A 22,219-nucleotide genomic window follows, 5' to 3' on the forward strand; every position below is an offset into this window, starting at 1 on the left:
GTAAGGCTCCTTGTTACGGGCTTCCTTCCTCGATTCAGTGCGTGATTGCTATGTTCATGAGAAATATTGTTGTCCTAGTGTCTATGCGGTGCTAGCATAAAAAGTACAATACAAGAAAGATTCCGCTGCTGCTGTCGTGTTGTGTTTTCATGCTCCAGCCCTTCTTCGCTCGCTCGCTCGCTATGCCATCTCTTACAAACTCACAATCTAAACCCCAGCTGTGACTTCCTTGGACTTGTCCTGTGCACCGACCACCTGGACTCCAAGGGCCTCGTGTGAGAATCATCAACCTCCATTCTAAGAAGAACTCATATTCTCCTCCAACTCGGCACCGATGGCACTGTCCTTGAAGCTGCGACCACGCGTCTTGCGAAGCGATCGCTGCTCAGCGTGTGCAGTCTTGGTAGTGGTGGTTGTAGTCGCAGTCATCCTCAAGGCGCTCATTGTCTCAAGCCTGCCGAGGAGCTCCTCGCCTGCCGTTTGGCGTCTGTCCGTGGTCTTGCCGGCATGGGCATTAAGGGCACCGATCTCATCGCGAAGGCCTTGCATCTCGGCGTTGGTCTCCTCAATGTACGTAGTCATGATAGTCCGGAAATCTGCCATCTCAGCCTCAAGCGTGGTGATGGTCTCAGTCTGTTCTGTGCCAGTACTCTTGAGCTCGCGAATCTCCTGTTCACGAGCCTCCACCAGCTCAGCCCATGCTGCGTCAGCCTTGTGAGCTTTGTCCTCGACGTTGAGGATCTTTTCTTGCTTCTCGTTTATGATGGACTTGAGGTGATCAATCTCTGCACCTCGTTCAGCATCAAGCTGGAGCATTGCAGTCGCTTCCTGTTCGACGCGACGCTCCAGGCTGAGCTTCTCCTTTTCGAGATCGTTGAGGTATGCCTGCCTCTCTGCAACTTCGTGATTCAGCTCAGCGATTCGAGCGTTTCTATCGTCGATCTCGGAGTTGTGCAGATCAGAAGTGACTGTGGCCTCATCGCGTAGATGCGTGATTTGCAATTCATGCTCCGAGATGGTGAGTTGTAGTGCAGCGATGCTGGCTTGTCCTTCCTCGCGTTCTTGTTGACGCTGTGCGACCTCGGTCTCATACAGGTCCTCAGCAGCCTTTAAATCGGTGCGCAATGTTTCGATCTCGCTGTCCTTCTCGATGACCTCCGCATCGAGAGCCTCAATGCGTTCATCCCGCTCAGCCAACAGATCCCGCATCTCATTCTCGACCTCTTCGATGCGTGCTTCGAGGTCAAGGATGGTGGCGGCGCGCTCCTGCACCAGTTCTTCCTGCAACTCCCGTCGTTGAACCTCATCGGCGATATCGGTCTGGTACTGCTCATCGCGCTCCGAAGCAGCCTGCTCAAGCTCTCGGATCTTTGCCTGGTTGGTCTGCTGGATCTCGAAAAGTTTCTGTCGAAGCTCATTGGCTTGCTTTCCTTGCTCGCGCAGCTTCTCGTTGAGCTCTTCGATCTCGACATTACGGTCATCGAGGTCGTTCTCGGCCGCCTCGCGTTGCGTGCGCTCGGACTCGTTGGCTTGTCGAAGTTCATCAAGCTCTGTAGTCAACTCGGTGAGCTGCAGCTCGAGACGCTCCACCCGGCTCTCAAGTTCCTCTACCTCGATACCCCTCTGCTGAAGATCGGCCTCTGCAGCGTCGCGCGCATTCTGTTCTTCATCGCGCTGAGCAGTGACGTCTGTCAGCTGTTCGCGAAGAGTGTCACGCTCCGTCTCGATGGTCTCGATGCGCAGTTCCAAGCTTGTAATCATCGCTTGTCGCTCGTCGCCCAGAAGCTCAGCCTCAGTGCGCAGCTTTGTCTGCTCGTCAAGACGGTCCTCAAGGTCACGGACTGTCTCTTCACGCTCCTGATTCATTCGCGCGATGGTGGTGCGATGCTCCTCCTCCATGGTCGTGATCAACGTCAGCAAACGCTTCTCTTCGCCCTGATACTCGAGCAACGAAGCGTTCAAGCAAGTGATGGTGGCAGCGAACTCAACGTTCTCGCTCTGAGCGGCACTGAGTTCTTGCTTCTTGGAATCGACTTCGTCCTGTAGCGAATCACATTGCTGTTCCACTTCTCTCTTCTCTTCTTCAAGATCCTCAATCTCACGCTCCTTGGCGTCATTTGTCTGATCAAGCTCGCTGAAGCGCTCATGTAGTTCTTGCTTCCTCAGCTCTGCCTCAGCAAGACGGTCGAGCAGGCCGTTGACTTGCTTCCTGAGGCTCGCAGTCAGCGTGTTCTGCTCGTAGATTTCTTCGTCTTGTTCTCGCAGTCGGTCTGCAAATTCGGAGACATTGGCGATCAGGATCTCAAGGATATCCTCGTTGGAAGCGTTCTCCGGGATACTATCCGGCAAGATCCTCTCCAGCCGCTCGCGTGTGCGTAGAAAAGTCTCCCTTATGGTGCTCAATATGGCGATCGAGTCAGCTCCATCGTCACCAATACCGAGGCCTTCAATCTCGATCCGAAGGATGTCGAGTTTTGCCTTGGCGTCGATAGCCTCTCTGCTTAACGCCTCTATGTGGTCGTGGAAGCGAGCACGTTCTTCCTGCCAGCTCGCTGCAGTGGACCTGGTTTGAGACTGTCTGAGCAACAACTCCTCGGTTATACTCTCCCGTGCAGGCTTGCTGTCATCGGTGACTGACTGTGAAAAGTCGAAGATGGTCGAATCGCGGGGCAGTTTTGGGTAGGAGACTTCCTCTTGACTTCGCAGCACAAGCATGTCATCGCCATCCATATCGTTATCGTGATCTCGGGCATCTTGGTCCTCCTGCTCGAGCACATCGATTTGCGCCTGGATCTCGCCTGCTTGAGTCTCATCGCCGTTGTTCTGACGTCCCCGCAGCTTGGTACGCAGGTCCTCGAGTTTGCGAAGACGAGCGACGCGCTCTCTGAGAACTTCATTGAGCGGAGCGAGGTTGTATTGTGCCTGAATGCGGTGTTCTTCCTCTTGCGACAAGCTGGGCGGTAGCGAGTGCCGGACATGGATGGCAGAAGAGCGCTTGTCCTGCTGAGAGTGGCTGTGGCCATTGGGAGCTGGCGAGCCTGTTCGACGGCGTTTGACGGTCATCTTCTCGGTCTTCTTGTTCGGGTAGGGAGTCATCTGCGTAGCAGTGCCTCGATCGTCCGAGTGGAGAGTGATGATGGACTCCTCGTGGGTGTCGTCGCCGTCACCGAAGCGTACGTGCCGCGAAGTGTGATGTTCCTCGATCGTCTCGATGAGCTCGGCGCCGGCCGCAGTCTGTACAGTCTCCTCGGCCTCGACCTCTACTTCCTCGGGAATAGCATCGGGCAGGTCATGGAGCTGGTCGTGCTCCTTGTCGGCATCGGTGCTTGTCTTGGTCTTTCTACGTCTCTTTCCCGGCGTGGCAGTAGCCGCAGACTGCAAGCTCTGCTCTGACTGTTCGGAGGCATCACTTCGTCGGCGCTTGCGACCGCCGCCTCGTGTTTGGCGTGCGGTCTCTGGCTGTGGAGTGACTGATGAGCGAGTCTGTCGCTGTGATGCGGATGCTGCCTGGCTGGAGCCCGCCGCCTGCGCTCTGCCTCGCTTGGGCGGCATGATGGTGGTGATGAAGGTGCAGGCTTCACTTGAGTGGTGTGTTTCCAGGAGTCGTGGTCGCGCTTTGTGGTGGTAATGTCACGCGGATTTGGCGGGGAGGGGGGGTGTCGCAAAGAGCAAGCAGTTCAAGATGGTCGTAAGTTGAACAAGAGTAAGAAGAACAGAAAGTCGCTTTTGGTGGTGGTGGTGGTGGAGCGCGCTACCTCCTAGCTTGTGTTTCCAACTTCAGCTTCCTGGCTTTTTGTTTGGCGACGCGAAGTGACGTTGACGCGGAATCTGAAACACCTCAAAATTCACCACCAAGCGCTGGCTGTTTGTTGACAACACGTCAAACACTCGTGACTGCTCGAGACGCGAAGATTCGCCTGTTGCGTTAGCACTGGGCAGTATGGCTTTGCAACAAGAATACAACAGCATGTATAAGCGCTGCCCGTGTGTCGTCCACGGTGCTCGCTAACTTGAACAGGCATATGCAATTCTGCAGCCAATCACGGACTCAGACAGACGGTCTAGCTTTATGGAACATTCACTTCGTGCGCCGAGTTACAGTATGTGAACGTGTAAGTCGTGAAAGCTAACGTGTATACTTTCTTCGGACTGCACAAGCAGAGAAATACGGAGAAGACTACGAAATGTGTGCCGCTATCCAATGCACATTCTATCTCCGATCCTGTCCGCTCCCAGCCATGCAAACGAGACGTTTCTCAAGCTCACCATCTCCTCCCGTACACATCATGCTCTTGATGTGGCCGCGCCTTCGCCTGTGGCCGATTTGACACTGGACGAGAGCCAGTACCCATAGTTGTGCCGCGATCGTCGGTAGAGATCTCGTTACGATGGTCCAGCAGTCGATTGTCGCCTCCAAACTTCTGCCACAATTCCCGATCTTCTTCATCGTGCCCACCATGCTCAGCGTCGCGTTTGAAGAGGCCAAGAATGTCCTTCATAGAAAGCTTGCCAACGCCCTTGCCGCCTTCTATGGCTGCCTTGGCGAGCTCGCGCTTCTTTTCTTGCAGTTCAATGATCCTCTCCTCCACACTGTTGCGAACCGTCAGGCGGAATACCTTGACGTCAACAGTCTGGTTGAGTCGATGCACGCGATCAATTGCTTGCTCCTCTACGAAAGGGTTCCAGAAAGGTTCCACAATTACAACTCGCGAAGCGGCAGTAAGGTTGAGTCCGAGCGAGCCGCACTTGAGCGAACAGAGAAGAACCCGTGTCTTCGGGTCGGTGCGCAAAGAGTTCAGAGACTGCTCGCGAGCATCGGGCCGCATGCTGCCATCGTATCGTACAAAGCGGAGGCCGCTTGTCTTGAGGGGTGGCTCGATGAGATCGAGCATGGTGGTGAACTGCGAGAATACAATCGTCTTGTGCTTGGGCGACTCCTTGTGCAATATGCGGAGGAGATGGCGGATCTTGGTCGATGGCGTATGGCTTGACTTTCCGCTGGTGCCCACGCCGTCGAGGATGTTGGCTTCCGAGTCTGAGTCGTCCGATTCACCATCTTCGTCATCCTCTTCGCTCTGGTCGTCTACGTCTGACACCTCATCGCCCTCCTTCCCACCGCGACCGCTAATTCTCTTCGCCCGCGATGGCGAGTCGACGACATCTGAGTCATCCTCGTCACTTCTGTCCGAATCGATGGTGTCGAGAGTTTCGCCGCCGCCTTCTTCATCTTCATCGTCTGTGGTGCCTGCTTTGCCCTGTTCGGCATGGCTCTCATCCTCGTCGTCGTCGCTGTCGTCGATGATTCTGCGATTTCTAGCACGGCGCTGCTCCAACTTGACCTCAGCTTTGACTGCTTGAGCTTTGGATTTGGTTGCCTTAGTTTTGTGCTTCTTCTCCTTCTGCTTCTTCTTCACAGCAGCAAGATCATCCTCGCACTCAGAGCACCGGACCGCGCCATCTCTAGCCTCAACTGGAGATAACTTGACTTGGCAGACATCGCAGTGCTTGGTCTGAACACTAATCCCGCCCATTAGGGCTGCGAGGTCGTCCATGTCGTTGCCGCTCGGCTTCCGAGGAGTCTGAGCACCCGCCATTCCAGTAGTCATGGCATCTTTGTCCTTGCTCATAGACATCTCGACCAGCCGCGGGTGGTTGCAAGCTTGCCTGAGCCTCAGTAGAAGAACGAGAGCTCCGATGTAGTCAGCCTTGGCAGCATGTGCCATCTCGTCTAAACGTTTGTCGGCTCTGGCTTGAAGACGACTGTAAAAGTCTTGTTCTTCTTCGTCCAGCTCACACTCGACTGTGAGCACCTCGCGCTTGACGATCTGCATGCCACCCTTGTTCTCGCCATCTTTGCCAGTCTTACCACCAAAGTTCAGCGCACCCTCCTGCTTCAGGATGTCCTTGGTGCGCCGCTTCATGAACGCACGCAGGAAATACTGCAATCGCCTCATGGCAAGGCCTCCGCGACCGTTCTTCATCGGTTGAATGATATCTTGCTTCCAGCTTGGCTGCTCACAATACGGTTTGATGCAAAGGAACTTGATCAGTGACTGCAGCTCGTCCAAGTTGTTCTGCATCGGCGTTCCAGTCAAGCACCATCGATACCAGCTGTTCAGCGCGTAGCAAGCTTGAGTCGCTTTTGCGTTGCGATTCTTGATGCTGTGGGCTTCATCAAGCATAACTCTGTACCAGTGTACGCCGAAGCATCCGATCCTGGTGCCACCACTGACGAGCATATTCGAGCCAGCATGTTCCGATGTTAGTGTCTGAAACGTGGTGATCACGACATCATACTTTCTCAGCTGATCTCCAGACTTCGTTCGACTCGCACCGTGGTGTACCAGGACTTTCAAAGCGTGGCTCTTAGACACCTTCGTCTTGATCTCGGACTCCCACTGCTTGATGAGGGCAAGCGGTGCAACAACGAGTGTGCCCTTGCCGACCTCCCGACCAGGCATCTTCTGGTTCTTGCGCTCCGGCTTCGCGTCCAACGCTGGTCGTGGATTCGTGAGCAGAAGTGCTACAGACTGAACAGTCTTGCCCAGGCCCATGTCATCTGCCAATATACCGCCATAAGGCAGTACGCCCTTGACTTTCTTCTGTCCGATCTCCTTGTCAATCATCCATGACACACCTTCGACTTGATGTGGCAAGAGCTTCACTGCAAGTCCATCGACCGTGCCATCCTCCTCCTCCTCTGCATCTTCGTCGTCATCTTTTGTCGGTGTATCGTCCTTGACATTCAACGCTGCCAGTTTGCTGGCAAGACCTTTAGACTCCGCCTCTTCTGCATCGCGCGTCTTAGCACGTCTTCGGAGACGAGTCTTACCTTTCGATTCTTCATCATCGAACGCGCCTTCAAGCAAGTTCTTGATGTTTTCACTCGCCTTGTTGGCGTCCACATACATGTATGGATCTTCAGAGCCAAAGTTTCTGCTCTCCGCTCTGATCGCGGCGTCCGGGTCGAATCGTTCTCCGTCGCTGTCGTCATCCTGTGCGGTAAGATCGACCACCGACTTTGGTGGGTTGAGTGCTGACTTGTAGAAATCTGCTTGAGCCGTTGAACTAAACGTCGGCTTCGGGGGATGGAAGGTCTGGAGCGGTGCATTTGTGGGTCGGTAGATGTTGGTAGCGCTTGGGCCGTGGTTGCGTTGTGCATTCGCATCATGCGCAGCCTGCCATGAAGACGATGCTTGACGTTGACCTGGAAAGTAGAAGTCGCGCTGATCTGCGGGATACTCGTCCGATGTCACTCGAGACGTCGTGGTTGGCCTGATCGACTGCTGTGGACGCTGCTTCGGCATGAAGATGCTCGACGTCTGCTTCCTGGGCTGTGTGGGCCCTCTTAGCGGGTTGCGCAAGGGACTGGCCTCCCCGAAGGTGATGTCCGACAGAGAGATGTTTGCAGCCTTGCCATCTCCATCCACCGCAGGCGCTTTCGGCGACGGGGACTGCATCTTCGCGGATATGTTGGCTAGTGGGATGCGCTCCTGAACGTCGCGCTTCTGCGGTGACAGGTAGTGGCCAGACGATGTCCGGCTGGGATTTGTTTCGCGGACCATGTGTTCGGTGTCGCTCACGTCACAGCGTGCCTGAGCTTCTAACCACTCGTTTACTGCGTTGCTTGAGGACCCTGGATTCGACGACTGCGACTGGGTGCCGAGTGTGTTGATGGGCTTGAAGGCGGTACGCCGCGGCGACGGATTTCGTGAGTCCGCCCTTGCTGGAAGTGAGTGTACGGAGATGTTGTGGGCGATATGTTGCACTTACACTTTGCTGTATGTTCAGACGTGCGGTCGTGTCCACTTGTAATGATGCTCACTTGACCCGCCATAAGCTCCAGCAACGTCGTGCTGCCTGTTGCTATGGGAACAAATTGGGAATAAATTGGAACGCGACTGCACGTGTTTTCCGCGTCGCGCCTTCTTCTCCTCTTCGATTCATTTAGCCGGCACTCAAGCCATGAACATCCACTCCCTCTACACGGCCGCCATGGCAGCGGCGCATCATATACCGATAGTCCTCCTCTTAAACACGAAGGTAGTATGTTCGTCTCTCCTCCGTCATCATTGACTCGCAACAATGGCTACGACTTCCTGCGTGGCCGAAGCTAACCAGGCCTGTCCTCCTCACCCATTCTCGCAGAACCGCTTCGAGACTCGGGACGATGTGATAGCAGCGTGTTCCTCATTGTTAGACCCTCTGGAGTCCGGCTTCTCACCAGAATGTGCACTTGTGCGCGTGGGCTCCACCGGCACCAGATGTAGGCCTACGAGCCCCCCTTGTGATGACCTCACGAAGCTGACAATGACATCCAGTCGACGAGACTGCAGCTCAAATCGAAGGATTTGCTCGACCACTATGGGGCCTTGCTCCACTCCTCGCTGGTGGTACTGACTACAAGAACGCCCATCTCTTCATCAAGGGCCTGGCTTCCGGCACGAACCCAGAGGGACCAGAGTTTTGGGGCGCTATGCAAGACCTCGATCAGCGTATGGTCGAGTCCTGCCCCATCGGATGGACCCTAGCAATCGCGGGCAAGCACTTCTGGGATCCACTGACTGAGCAGGAGAAAACGAATGTTTCCAAGTGGATCGGGTCGATGAACGACAAGGAGATGCCAAACACCAATTGGTTATGGTTTCGAGTATTCGCCAATCTGGGGTTGAAGGCCAACAACGCCCACTATTCACACAACCAGATTGAAGCAGATATGGATCATCTTGACACATTCCATCGTGGAGATGGCTGGTCCAACGATGGCCCGGAAGGCTATACTCAGATGGACTATTACTCCGGCTCCTTTGCCATCCAGTATCTGCAGCTGCTATACTCGAAACTGGCTGCAGACTTTGATCAAGCTCGAGCGAGTGAGTATCGCAAACGAGCGAGGTCATACGCGCTCGACTTCGTGCATTATCAAGCGCCTGAGGGCCATAGTATTCCGTTCGGTCGCAGTTTGACCTATCGCTTCGCAACAATTGCATTTTGGACGCTTTTGCATACGCTGATGTCGAGCCTCCTGCGCCTCTGACCTGGGGCATCATCAAGGGACTATTCCTTTGCAACCTGCGTTGGTGGAGTCAGCATCCTGGTATTTTCCAGCCGAATGGAATGCTCAACATCGGCTACACTTATCCCAGTTATTACTTGGCAGAGAATTACAACTCACCCGGATCTCCATACTGGTAAGCGCTTTTGAGAGGTCGATACTGCTGCCCTTTATCAGAGCTCCAGAGGGCGTTGCTAGCTCGTTACGGCTGCACGACTCTGTCCTCTGCACTAAACATCTACTGACTTCCTGATCTTAGGTGCATGCTGGCTTTTGCCGCAATCGCTCAACCGCAATTGCATCCCTTCTGGTCCAGCATCGAGGAGACCCATCCTTTCACGCACACGCCTAGTCTTCTTCCCGATGTCAAAGCGTTGAAGCACCCCAAGCATATCATGATCCACAAAGGCGGCCATACATTTCTCCTCTCGAGCGGGCAGAAATGCCACTATCCCTTGAAGGCATCTCAAGCAAAGTATGGGCATTTCGCTTACAGCGCAAGCTTTGGCTATTCAGTGCCAACTGGCGGCTACAGCTTGGAGCAGTTCGTGCCTGAAAGTGCGCTAGCGTTGAGCGACGACAACGGCGAGATCTGGAAGATGCGTCGTGAAGTGGAAGATGCGCAACTTCGAGAAATGAATGGCTCTCCAGTGCTCTACTCTACTATGCACCCCTGGAAAGATGTCGAGGTTAAGACATGGCTGCTGCCACCGGCTGATGACACTCCCAACTGGCACATCCGGATACATCGCATCAGGACAGACAAACAGCTACTCAGTGCTGAAGGTGGCTTCGCTATCGCAGGCACAAGGACCAAAGACGGCAGGATATTGGGCGAGATATCACCTGAAGGACAAATGGAAGGCACCATGAAGTCCGGCAACAAAGCGCTCGTGGTATCCAGAGCTGGAGTTTCAGGGGTCGCAGAGCTGGCTTCGAAGCACAATCGAAAAGGTGGGATATGCCATGCTGATGCTAACAGCAACCTCATCGAGCCACGCACGTTGCTGCCAACATTGTACGCTGAGTTCGAAGCAGGCAGCAGCATCTGGTTGGTCACGGCTGTCTTTGCTATGCCAAGTAGTGTCAATGCTTGGTCGGAAGCGTGGCGGAAGAGTTGGGAGATGAAGCCAGACCTTCCACATTGGGTCAATGATCTCATGAAAGATGGCTGAGCTTTGCATTGTCTACAGTATATGGTGATCATCAATACCCACCTATTCAGCTCTGGACCAGAAGGATTTAGGCTCAAGATGTCGTGTACACTCTCCAGCGCCTCATCGCCACAGAGTGCTTCAAATCTGGCAGCAGGACACGATAGCCTCATAGTTGCACACAAATGACGAGATGGCACACCTCCAACGAAGTGTTGTCTCTCGAAGCCCGCAAGTCTCAGCGATGACAAGCCACAACTCACGAGCAAGTGCGATATGGCACTGCAACAACGGTCCGCGAACGTCATGCTCAAGTGTCGTACATGTAATGTATCAAATTCTTAACGTCGTGTGATGACTTCTGGTCAATCAACAAACCACCGTCATACGCCGACGTGGTGTCTTCACAAGCCGCTGGACCGAAGATGTATCTTCAAGACAGCCTCAGGCAGATGCCGACGGTATGCCTTTCCTGGCCGCAGACCTCGTTACGAGCACAGGAACTGCACCGCCACAGCGTCAGACACACAGAGAGCACTCAGAACACATGACAGCGAGCGCAAATGGCTGCTGTGTTCGAAGAAGCAATAGTCACGAGCCGGTGAGTGCTGTAGTGTAAAGCTGACCGAGAAGCATATGTTGAGAGCACGACATGTTATGTCGAGTGCATGAACGCGTATAAGTACATTTGTACCAAAGTCAGATCGAGCATGTGAAAGCACGTTGAGCAGCTGTGAGTGGGTGTGCGTTCGACGTGAGGCGCCGGCAATGTGCACCGAGGGTGCAATCCTGTACGGTTGCGGAGAGAAGGTGGAGGTGGAGAATCGAGATGTACCCCAGATGATGTGTTGACAAGAACAGGCACAGGCTTGGTTGTACCCGTTCCTGTACTAGCGGATCAAGCTACACTGTCGCCGGATATCACCAGACATTGGGGTATTCATCTTGCATTTGAGGATCTCGATCATCAAGACAGACCAGCATGCGCTTATGCTCGGTTCATGGTAAGACCACGAACTGGGGTCACGGCAAGTGGACGCCATCACCAGATCACATGTCGCAAAAGCGCTGTCTGGCGGCAAGGGCTTTCTCTCGGGATCGTCGCAAGTCACAAGTGCCAGCTGCACCGCGCGTGCGCCACATCGACCACGGCTCAAGCCTTGCGACGCCCGCCAACGGTTCATGATGACAACGAAGCCTTGGGTGGAGAAGGTTCCCAGGAGTCGGCCCACAACCATCGGCTCTAATGCGTCTGCCGACGGGGAAGCAGGCCCGTTGTGCTCATCAGGCACGCGCGTGACCTGCAAGATGCATTGATGATGAAGGCTGGTCCTGTGACCGGAAAGCAGGCTTGTCGTGGTCTGAGTGCAAATCTCAGCACCGCACGTTGATACGACGTGTTTGAACCAGAGGGACGCGCATCGACGATGTGCTGCTGCTTCCTTGATCACGGTCATTATCAGACTTAATCGCGAGGCGCTCGCCACGTCTCGGCTTGCGACCAGATATTTGCATGGTATCCGATCGACGGAGACTGCCCTGGCGACGCGGAGCAGCACCGGCCGGACTGAGAGTTCCCATACAGGCTGGCATCACCACGCAGAATGTAGGGCGAGGCACCGCTATGCGACAATTGGAAGCACTGATCGTTAGGACTGACGACAAGTCCGCGAGACAGCAGCGACAAGCACTCTTGACATAGCGCGTCACGTTGTATGGCGGATGGTCGAACTGTTCGTGATATGGACATTGTTCAGAAAATCAGCACACAATGTGAGCAAAACATGGTTCTTCATTAAGTTCACCTATGTGGTCCTTTGCTCGTGGGCCGACCAGGTTCATCGAGGTTGTTACGATCAGATGACATCGCGCTCAAGGTACTTCGATATCCAACAAGGACTGGGGACAAGCAGATCCGGGGCGGTGGCGGAAGATTGATTCGCATGGGCAGCCGTGCCTTGGTTGTATGTGAGTGCCGACAGGTGTCCAACGCTCCAATCGAAATGAACGAGAAGGGATGACCCTGACTTTGTTGGCATGCCGAAGTGTCAAACACACGAGATGCCGAATCGTAGTTCCTTGTTTGACCTGAGATGAAGGCTGGACAAAGGTCGAGTCAGAGTTGTCAGACAACCACACTCCCATGACACTGCAGAATGGGTCGCGATGCAGCGTGCTTGACTCGCGTTTAGCAAGAGCGACTAGAACACTGCTCACACCACACGAGAAATGGCGGAAGAATGAGGCGCTTCACTACATACTGGCAATCTCTCGCATTGGGATGGCAAAGTCCACCACTGAGTCGTCATGGTATACGCCTGCACTTACCATGTCGATACTGGCTGTCTCCGCGAGCTCCTCGCTCGACTTGGACCTTCCATTCCTGAACCACCTCCCGACGCCAGCGTCATTGCCGTGCAGACCACGTGTTGAAGCTCGCTGTAGCAATTCGCCTTCCGTGGTCGTACTGTAGTCATGTTCCTCGGCCTAGAAGGCAGCCGAAACGCCAGCAGAAGATCACATCGCCGCCTCCTGTGGTGTAGAAGGAAGCGCAGAAGCCGGCACCTGCCAGCCTGCCAGCCTGCCAAGCGCGAATTCCTGGAGAACGAGAAAGCGCCGAACAAACCGTGCAAACGTCTTTTGCATTGTTCTAGCCGCTGTGGATACGACCACGAATGTGGGGCAGAAGGAAGCGATTCAATCCATCTCTGCCGTTCCCACCCGATGCTCTGCTGCTTCGCAAGAACGGAAGCTATCCAATAGCACCGGCGAACTTGGCTGGAAGCAGTTCTGCTGAGAACGCAAGGTGGAGAAGGCCTCGAGTGGATGAGATATTCTCCGGCCGGCGCTCGTGTGAGCGTCGTCATGTGAAAGAGCACATGAACGCGTACTGCAGTAGACCGATGTGCTGTCAGTCATCTGGAAGAGAAGGGTACCAGTGGTACCTTCACGAGATCTCTCGAATTGATGAGACACCATATCACCTTTGCCTGCAGCTGTCAGAAGATCAGCAAGTCTATCGACCTATGGGACGCCTCGGCTTGCTGTCTTGCATATGCCATGCACGGCATGCAGAAGCGTTCAGTACTCAGCATTAGCTCTGGGAATGTTATTGGGCTTCAAAATAGCGGTCTGCTCATATGTGGGAATCAGACTGTCCAGAACGTCAGCATGGCTGCCTGCTCAAATGCAGACCTTACGCCCTCGTGATGTACTTGTATGGGCATATGTTGAATGTTGAGAAGACGCCTGCATGCTCGTGGGATGTATTCCCATGGTTTGTGGTAATGTTACAGCCTCGTGTAATGTACAAAGCCAGACCAGGCCGAGCGCATGTTCGCTCAATAGGCACTAAGTCGACAGGATAGTATAATAGTAAGCATTTTACTGCCGGCCGTCAATAATCTGTAAAGTGCCGATGCTGGTATCATTTCCTCCATCTCCGTCCCAAGTGACCCTGCGAACCCCAGACGGAGTACAAAGACCTGCCCTTGCGAGCAAGCATCAAAACTCCGGTTCGCTGTGTGCTGTAAACATTCGCTGAAACGCAGTACCAAACAAACTCCGCGCTCTACCATCCCTTGGCATGGTATTCACCCAAACCTTGGTGAAAGTAATCATTGTTGAACTTCGCTGGATCCTTGTGCGAGAGTGCAACGGGCTCCGGATGTTGCTTCAAGTTCTTCACATCGTTGGACGTGTGCCTTCGCTTCATGGCTGCGAGGTTGCCAGTGCTCCTATGCTGACGTTCCCAAAGCAAGTTCTTTCGCAGTGATTCCGTGAGTTCGGTCGAAAGCATGTGGCGACGAGTAGACCGAGGAGACAGTGCCAAAGGCTGTGTGGTGTTGGTCGTTGTGAGGATGGGCTTGGGAATCGATTTCTGGCCCTTGGGCTGTAAGAATCCATTCTCCGTGGGCGACGCAGCTACCGATGGGCCATTCGGAGTGCTTGTCCTCGAGCGGCGGAGTGCTGGCTGTGACTTTGATGCAGCATTTTGGAGCGCCTTGGCCCGGTCGGGCTCGTGCATCATGGTGGTGAGAAGTGATCTTCGCGATGAGAGATTAGGCCTGGAATCCACCCGTTGGAAAAGATCTTTGCTTTCGTTCACGGAAGATGGCCCACTCCCTTCATCGGAATCTTCCCAGTCAGAAGAGTCGTCATCATCCTCGATTGCACTTTCGGAAACCTCGTCCTCCTCATCGTCGGACTCGAACACAGGACTGTGGCGTACTGCGGCTGCGCGTGCCACGGCGATTTCGTCCTTGAAAGAAGTCGTTTTCTTACCCTTCGAATTCTGGAGACTGCCGCGAGATTGTTTCAGACTCTCGGAAAGTGCACTCCTCAACATGTGGCTCTCGAGGGAGCTCTCGTCTTCCGCAGATGAACCAGATCCAAGGATGAACTTTGCGCGTTTCTCAGGAACAGGTTGCCGTAGCGGTGGAGATGTCTTCAGGATTGGAGTCGGCTGAGTGATGGCGAGGTTTGTGTGTGATCGATACGAGGATGGTTTAGTGAAGCCGTGTACAATGCTATGGCCGCTTATCTCGGTGGATGAGCTGTCCTGGGAACCGACATGGTGTGAGGTGTGCGAGTTGTGCGAGTCGTCCGTCGCAACCGTGGAGGCGGACGATTCGAGGAGCGTCGCTTGTGATGTACATGTCTGCGGTGTCGCATTAGACGAGGCGTCGTCGAGGTCAAAGCGCGAAAGCACTTGCGACGCGTTGGTAGAAGTCGGCTCCACGGCAGGCAGCGCTGGGGTGGGCATTGGCAGGTCGATCGGGTCCAGGTAGTTCGTTTTCTTGATCGAGGTGACGATCTTCTCGAGGTCGACGGGTGTGATGTGCTTTTCGCGGCCACGGCTTCGCGTGCTTTCTCCGGAATCGTTTCGTCTGAGGCCTGGCCGCGCTCTCGGAATGCGAGGGGTAATGGTATGTGACGTGGAGTCGACGTCCAAGTCGTCGTCGTCGGAAGAGGAAGCGGAGTCGAGTGAGGACGACAGGGCAGGTATCGACAGCTCGCCACTCGTCGCTGCCGTTCGTGGTGTTATGCGTCGCTGGGAAGGAAGACTACGCGAAAGCGGGCGTTGAGACTCTGGTGCGCAGCAGAACGTTTCTCGGTTCCACAGCCGCCAACTGAGGTTCTCCAGTCGCTTGCCGTCTTCCATCGCATGAGAAGTCTTGGAGAATAGCGACCACTGTGCAGAGGGGTGAGAGGTAAGCAGCTGGCTTTCATTGTCCGGCGAGCGCACGTGAACGTACCATGCCCATGAGGGCTTCAACCGACGACGTGTCGACGGTGTGCAACAGCGGCACCTCGACACGCAACAACGAATGCTCAGGGCGGAAGGGCATGGTGCACACAGGCTGCGTCGCGGACGACGGGGTGCGGTCGTGGTGGCAGCAGAAGAGGAGCGCTGCGGCGGCGTCGTGTGGTGGTGGTGGTGGTGGTGGTGCTTCCAGATGGCTGTTTTCAGATCCGGGCGCGATGAAGTCACGAGGTGGTGTGGAGTAGAGCACAAAGGTTCGGGCTGGCTTCGATCATCTGCACTTGCCGACAGCAATTTGTCAATTTCCGGCAGACTGCGCACGGCGGGGGGTTGATGTGTCGAGTGTTGTTGGTATAGGAGTGTACGGGGAGGCGTAGTCGTGGTGGTAATGGTAGTGATAGTGGCAGTGAAAGAGGTCTGTCTCGTCGTGGCCAGGTGTGGGCGGTGACTGTAGCATGCACCAACGAAGCATCGGCGGGCCCAGCTGCCTCTATCTACCACTCTGCGTCGTCTCTGACATGCGCCTCGCAGCAGGGGACTCTTTTCGGTACGGGGATATGAGAGTTCTACACTACTGTCGGATCGCAAGCCGCGCGCCCTTCCCTGTCGTCGCCTTGAGTCTTGAGAAGTCTATCCACGTTTGGGCCGTCCCAACTCAGCGGCACACGGATACCGTTTGTGTCGAGCGTTTGATGTGATCCATGATCGCCGTCTGTCGGGTACCAACTCCTGAGACCTGCCAATTTTCCTTCCTAGTCGTCTGCCCGACCATGACCGTGTCCTCGCTGCACCGGCAGCACAGCACCACCTGCGCTGCGCTGCACGCCTCGCCTCGCCTCGGCTCTGGCAGATGGCCTACAGGCTACGCGTGGGGTGGGCGGACCACTACTGTGGCTGAGGAACCACAAAAGAAATGCCACCTTCAGGCGCCGTCTGTTTCCACTACCCGACTACTCTTTGTGATACTCTGGCTGGACTCGTGGCCATGCTCCGTACTCTAGTACTGGGAAGCCGCCGCGCCAGGTCACCGTCGTCGGACGATGCATCGCTGACTGGCAAGAATAGTAGCCCGTTCTCGTCAGCGTCGTGCAGGGAGTGCTTCGAGTAACAGGACCTTCGTCCTCCGTATTGCCATGTCAGCCGGACACTCTGCCAGAAGCAATTCTCTTGCTAAGGCTTCGCCGCACAGTCATCTGCCAAACGCCTTACTGCGACCGCCTGGTCTCCGAGCTGCAGCGTGAGATCTACTGTACCTGTTCTGCAGCGGGAGCTGCACGCTTCGCAAGGCCTGCAAGCAATTCTTGCCCCATGCGGTCTCTGTTCGGCGATGACGAGAACGTGGCTGAGGCGCAGAGAATTCGAATCAAGTTCTCGGCTTGCCTCTTGCAGGAGGTCTTGTCGAAAGTGCCTCGATGCGAGGCCAACGAGACGCTGTATCTGCATTTAAAGGTATGCCTGGCTGCCTCACGGCCAGGACGATGTCCACTCCCGACTAATTGCAACTTCACACCTTCCGCTCATCTACGCGCTCGGGGGATGCATCCCATCGTGGTTGCTTCGCCTGACCGAGATCCAATCTGCACGTCGCGGATCGCCGACCGACCAGATAGGCCACGAAAGCAATGATTGTTGCTCGAGGCCGTGACTGGCAGTACTGCCCGAACAGAAAGCGCCAGCATATTAGCCACTGTCTTGGAGCGCAGAACATCAGAATTGGAAGTTGCGCTCATGGCCTCGATCATCAGCAAGATTGGAGTTCGTCACAAGCTTGCTCCATGAATCAGGCACAGCCGCAGAGCCAGGGCGCTTCCTTACTGTCCACGCTGAAAGCGCATTCGCCATCAGATCGCACGACTTGACCTGCAGGATCGAGAGAGGCAGATGACCCAAGGAGAGCTATGCGTTGTCAAACGCCTGTCGGGTCGCAAGCGAAGGATGCAGAGCTGCTGTTGAGTGCCGTTCAGTCCCACGAGTACACCCCACAGCCCGGATGCTTGTGATTCCCATTCGTGTTGCGTGAAGCAAGGACGGACAGCGAATCGGGATGCGCGAGTCCTTGAATCAAGCCAGTCCGGTCAACAAACATAGCAGAGCATCTGCTCACGCACATCTAACATGTTCTAGGTTCGTGGAGTGCGGATTCTTGTATCATTTGTGAGGCCTACGCTGGCGTTTGCGATTGATGCTTGGAACAGGCAAGTTCTAGTAATCGAAAGCAATGTGTTGGAGTATCAAGTCTACCAACGCGTAGGAGTTCTCGGCGTGCGTCCGGCATTTGCAAATTGCAACAAGAGTTCTGCGAGGCAGATGACCACTCCACACGGCTCCGGGCGGCTCCTTCCCATGAACGTTCCCCAGAAATCGCGTGTCACCCACTCTTTCACGACTCCAGTGCAACTGCATGCCCTTCAAACGTACATACTACACATCCTTCACACCATCAACTTACGCTCCACACTGACCAAACCGCCCAAAACAACTGGTGGGATTATGTTCATTTCTGAAGGTGTTCTATCTCTCTATTCACATCCACACCACCTTGTTCTTCGTTCTGCTGCGTCTATAGTCACAATGTGTATCTACTGTGTTCTTCTGACCCCTGCTGTGGTAGTTCTCAAGCAGCCGTTCACACCGGTCCAAGTCCTCCTTGGATAAGAGCTGATCTGGTCCGGAAGGTGAAGGTTCTGGAAGGTGATATGGCTGTCTTGAGCCTGCAGTGTCCAGAGCATTGCGCACCTGATGCCTTGTGGGTGCGAAGAGCGGTTTGAAGGTCTTAACAAGGTCTCTTTGCGAGCACTTGATGCCCTTAAGTCTGCAGTAGTGATAGGCTCCTACTATCTGATTCTTTTGAGGTGTTGAAAGGTGTTTGGTCATCTTGCAGTAGCTTCTCCAATCCAAGAAACAGGTGAAAAGTTTGCGACGGTAGCATGCGACAACAACACCACATATAGCCAATCCAAGCACGACAATTTGTTTAGTGATGTATCCAGATACGTATGTAAATTTGCTGGTTGCAATGGGCCTGATATTGGATAAAGAAAACACGATTGAAGATGTGGTGTTGTTTTTTGGTGGAGGTGGGCGCTTTGGTCCGTATGACGCGTGCAACTGTGTCCGACATGTTGTTGTTCCGAAGTGGTGTGGACCGCCCGTGGTGCTGGAGTCCGACACCTGGCAGCGATGTCTTACATGATACGCAATGCCTCACTCTTGGCTTGCCAACACAACAAAAGCATCTGGTCATCTGAGCAATGTCTGCGCCGATGGAACGGACGAGAGGGGGTCTGCCTCGGACTATCAAAGTCAGCCACATCGGATACAGCGTGAGCGTGCTGCGCCGCAAGTCTATTTTAGCCGTTTGAAGACTGCATCTTGCGTCCAGTTCCCCGGAGCTGGAAACAGAAAGGAGAGGCGCCTCTTTAGCCTGAACCCGTAATCTGGGTCGTCGCGCACTTCGCCAGATTCATCCCTTAGCACCTTCTCTCGGTCAAAGTCAGTGCGGAGGCCCTGTCTAAACTTTGAACGTTGCTTAACAACGCAAATTTGTAAAGGCTATGCAGCTTAAGCCCTTGTTTTGAGGCTGAAAATGGAAAGTAATTCTTGTGGACCAAATTTCAAAGGGATGCATCTCGCATGCGGAAGAATGCATACCAAATTCCACCAAGCATTTGCAAGGAGGTCAAGCTGCGGTGAAGCCACTTGATCGTATGCACAATCTGTTTGTTGCAAGCATCGAAGACTGGGGTGGCCCCGAGCCCACGCTGCTATGAACCGGCTTCGGGTGTTGGAAAGATGCATCCCGCGCATTCCTCTGGGGAATCTGGACTTCAACTCTTCAGGATTTAGGTCGAAAGCTTGATATCTCCACGATGTTGCAATATACCCGCGGCACGTTAGGTATCCGGGGAGAGGAAAAAGTAAAAGCGCATCCTCCAAAGGACAGCGGCCAAATCCGGCTACAAAGACTTGTCGTGAGGAGCAATTGTGACCTGTCTGCTGTGCGCTCGCTGTTGTTGTCGTGGGATGGCAAGGAACGCAAGCTCGTGCTGTTCTCGACCCTGCATGCGCGCTAGACGGAACTGCACCGGCATAGTCTACCGGGGCATACCGCTTGAGTGCCGCTTGCAGCGTTCGGAAGTCATCCCCAGAAGTATATTCATGGTTGCATCCCGCAGGATCGGTGACAAACGACGATCTCTCCAGTGTCCAATATCACGATATGTACACCTCGGGAGGGATGATGGGGTGGCTGGATTGTTCCCACGGTGGAGTTCACCGTCGGGATCTCTTGGCATGGCTGAATGTGATGAAGACAACGCGAAGACATGGGCAGCGTGGCGAGGTGAATGGAGAAAGTTGTCGCACGCCTGGGGAGTCTTGATGATCACCCCACGAACAATAGCGTGCCTGGCTCTTGGTGACCCACGCGATGAATCCACTATCGAGTAGTTCTCGCTTGCTGTATCGGCATGAAGGTGTGAGTGTCCACGTGCTTGTTTGATTGACTGCGATCACAACATTGATCTGGGGTGGCTTGATGGTGGTACTGCCTCATCTGCAGCTGATTTCACTGGGCGTGATGGGGGCTCTGAGCAACCTAACGGTGATGGCTTGAGCAACGTCAACCCACGATGACACCTTGCTCGACCTTGATGGCACTTGTCTCATTTTACCGCAATGCACTGCAGCCGTACCCCGTGGGTTTCAGGTCCGGTACCACGTGTTCATCACATGCCACGATTCTGAAGTGAGATGTCCTTTGCGGTGAGATGATGGCTAAGTCAGTACCTCTCAGCTCAACGCTGAAGTAAGGGAGGGGCGATTACATGGAGCATTCATTCTGGTTGCTGTCAGTGCTGGGAATGGGAGAAAGTTCAAGGTCGTTTGATCACAGTGCATGAACCCTTCTAGCTACCATAACCCCATACAAATTCTGAAACGACGCAAGCTACGTGATCGTCTCACAGCCGCACAGCTTCCCATCCAGCGCCCTTCAAATCAATGTCTCCGAGCCGAATCACCTCAAAGAACCCCATCACCCTATCCAGACGCAAGTACACTCATCCCCCCATCCTCCCCAAGCCTCTTCCTAGACTTCATCTTCATAGCCACAGCCCCCAACTTCTTCACCTTCCCATCCTCCATCCGCACAAACGAAGACGGCGAAAACACCAGACACTCCCCAACATGAAGATCCACAATCCTCTCAAACATAGCATGCTGCTCCTCTGACGACGTCACCAACTTCGAGGCCCCGCTGAGATGATCCTTAATGGACAGGAACCACGCTGGAGATGTGAAGCGGTGGACGATACTAATCGAGCAGAGATCCAGGAGTCGCTCCGATATGGTAGGTTCCTGGGTGGCGATGATGACTCTGGCGGCATTGTGTCTCTGTTCACGGATGGTTGTGAGGAGGCGCTCGGTGAAGGTGTCTGCGGCGGCTGTTTTGTTCATGTATTTGTGTGCTTCATCTAGGGAGATGACTAGGCCGGATGGTGGACGCTGCTCTTTGATCAGGCCGAGACATACGTCGAAGAGGATGCAGACTGTGGAGGAGTCGATGAAGGTGTCGCTGAGATCGATGATGGTGAGCGTACCTGGGCTGAGGTCGAATAGGCTCTGCTTTGGGTGGTTAGTATGCTGTCGGCTAGGGAGTTCGCCCCTGTCTTGAACCGCCATGAAGCTCTCCAGCAGACCCAGGCGGAGACTCATTGGTCCAGTCTGATCTTTGGTAAGCTTCTCTGCATCCAGCTTGGCCTTGAAGTTGGCGTAGCTGAACGTGTCACTGATCGCCATCTCTCGCAGAATCCGCTGCACGACCTCCATATACAACGGCATCGGGCCTTCCTTGTTCGCAACGGCCATGAGCTTATGCATGCGCTCAATGCTGAGGTCGGAAGAGCGAAGCAACAGCGGCTGGACCGTGATGTTGCCGTCCTTATCAATGGCTTTGTACGCTTTGGTCAAAGCTGTAGCGTTACTCTGAGAGACGAAGACGTTGACTTTGATACCGCGGGAGCAGAGGTAGGCGGCTTCAGCTATGGAGTTGGTAGAATCGACATCGTAGTGAAAGACGACGCCGGCGACTGGCTCAGTCACTTTGCCCAACTTTGTAGTCGGGAGGAGGACGTTTTCAAGCATTGAAGCGAGGGTATAGCTTTTGCCTGAGCCTTGTGATCCGCAGATGAAGGTTGAGCTGGGTGCGTTGACATTGAGAAGGATAGGCTCGTTCTTGCCGATGGTCGCGTCTTCTCCAACGTGGTGTCCTATGAGAGCATACTGTGGTAGAACTGGAGGTTGCGGATCATCAATGGACTCGCTCTCATCGTGGGGTTGGTTGGGGCACTCTGGGGCGGCTTGGACCTCGATGTCGCTTGGCTCATCAGACGCATCTCGAAAGTCATCTGAGCCTGTAGTGCTGCTGCTGCGGCGTCGAGCGGTAACACCATGCCCAAGATTGCCATCGATAGTGTGCTTAACTGCCAGTGAGAATAAAGGTGTGGTTCTGAGTTCTTCCTGCCTACCGTGCCGACCGGTGCCAGCAGTGGAGAGGTACTCTTGGTAGGAGGCCTTTTCGTCTTCGTATGTTGGTGCGCTGCTGTGATCTTGAGCATTTGCTTCCATGTTTAGCTGGTGGAGGCGTGTTATGCTGACCTGGGCAAGTGCAGTGTACTGAATAAAAGGGCACATATCGCAACAGGTGTCTGTCGTTATATCTACCTCGTAGAGGTCACTGCAGCC

At 54.4% G+C, this 22,219-nt stretch overlaps 6 protein-coding genes across 6 annotated transcripts; 2 read left to right on the forward strand and 4 right to left on the reverse strand.

The window, feature by feature from the left end:
• Positions 1 to 297: 297 nt before the first annotated feature.
• CLAFUR5_00395 (uncharacterized protein) lies at positions 298 to 3,552 on the reverse strand (the record flags this gene model as incomplete). The annotated part of the gene is made up of 1 exon (XM_047899543.1): positions 298 to 3,552. One exon carries the CDS (start codon positions 3,550 to 3,552, stop codon positions 298 to 300), a length of 3,255 nt encoding a protein of 1,084 aa, XP_047755946.1.
• Positions 3,553 to 4,262: 710 nt separating this feature from the next.
• CLAFUR5_00396 (uncharacterized protein) lies at positions 4,263 to 7,565 on the reverse strand (the record flags this gene model as incomplete). Its single annotated transcript, XM_047899544.1, has 1 exon — positions 4,263 to 7,565. The coding sequence occupies one exon, from the start codon at positions 7,563 to 7,565 to the stop codon at positions 4,263 to 4,265; it is 3,303 nt and encodes a 1,100-aa protein (XP_047755943.1).
• A 520-nt stretch (positions 7,566 to 8,085) lies between these two features.
• CLAFUR5_00397 (uncharacterized protein) lies at positions 8,086 to 9,037 on the forward strand (the record flags this gene model as incomplete). The annotated part of the gene is made up of 2 exons (XM_047899545.1): positions 8,086 to 8,266; positions 8,337 to 9,037. The coding sequence occupies 2 exons, from the start codon at positions 8,086 to 8,088 to the stop codon at positions 9,035 to 9,037; spliced, it is 882 nt and encodes a 293-aa protein (XP_047755944.1).
• Positions 9,038 to 9,117: 80 nt separating this feature from the next.
• Positions 9,118 to 10,230, forward strand: CLAFUR5_00398 (uncharacterized protein; the record flags this gene model as incomplete). Its single annotated transcript, XM_047899546.1, has 2 exons — positions 9,118 to 9,191; positions 9,315 to 10,230. 2 exons carry the CDS (start codon positions 9,118 to 9,120, stop codon positions 10,228 to 10,230), a joined length of 990 nt encoding a protein of 329 aa, XP_047755937.1.
• Positions 10,231 to 13,780: 3,550 nt separating this feature from the next.
• CLAFUR5_00399 (uncharacterized protein) lies at positions 13,781 to 15,560 on the reverse strand (the record flags this gene model as incomplete). The annotated part of the gene is made up of 2 exons (XM_047899547.1): positions 13,781 to 15,403; positions 15,468 to 15,560. 2 exons carry the CDS (start codon positions 15,558 to 15,560, stop codon positions 13,781 to 13,783), a joined length of 1,716 nt encoding a protein of 571 aa, XP_047755938.1.
• Positions 15,561 to 20,515: 4,955 nt separating this feature from the next.
• Positions 20,516 to 22,102, reverse strand: CLAFUR5_00400 (uncharacterized protein; the record flags this gene model as incomplete). The annotated part of the gene is made up of 1 exon (XM_047899548.1): positions 20,516 to 22,102. One exon carries the CDS (start codon positions 22,100 to 22,102, stop codon positions 20,516 to 20,518), a length of 1,587 nt encoding a protein of 528 aa, XP_047757010.1.
• Positions 22,103 to 22,219: the final 117 nt, after the last annotated feature.

This window comes from Fulvia fulva, chromosome 1 (genome assembly GCF_020509005.1).
Source record: "Fulvia fulva chromosome 1, complete sequence".
In the NCBI taxonomy this organism is placed as follows: Eukaryota; Fungi; Ascomycota; class Dothideomycetes; order Mycosphaerellales; family Mycosphaerellaceae; genus Fulvia; species Fulvia fulva.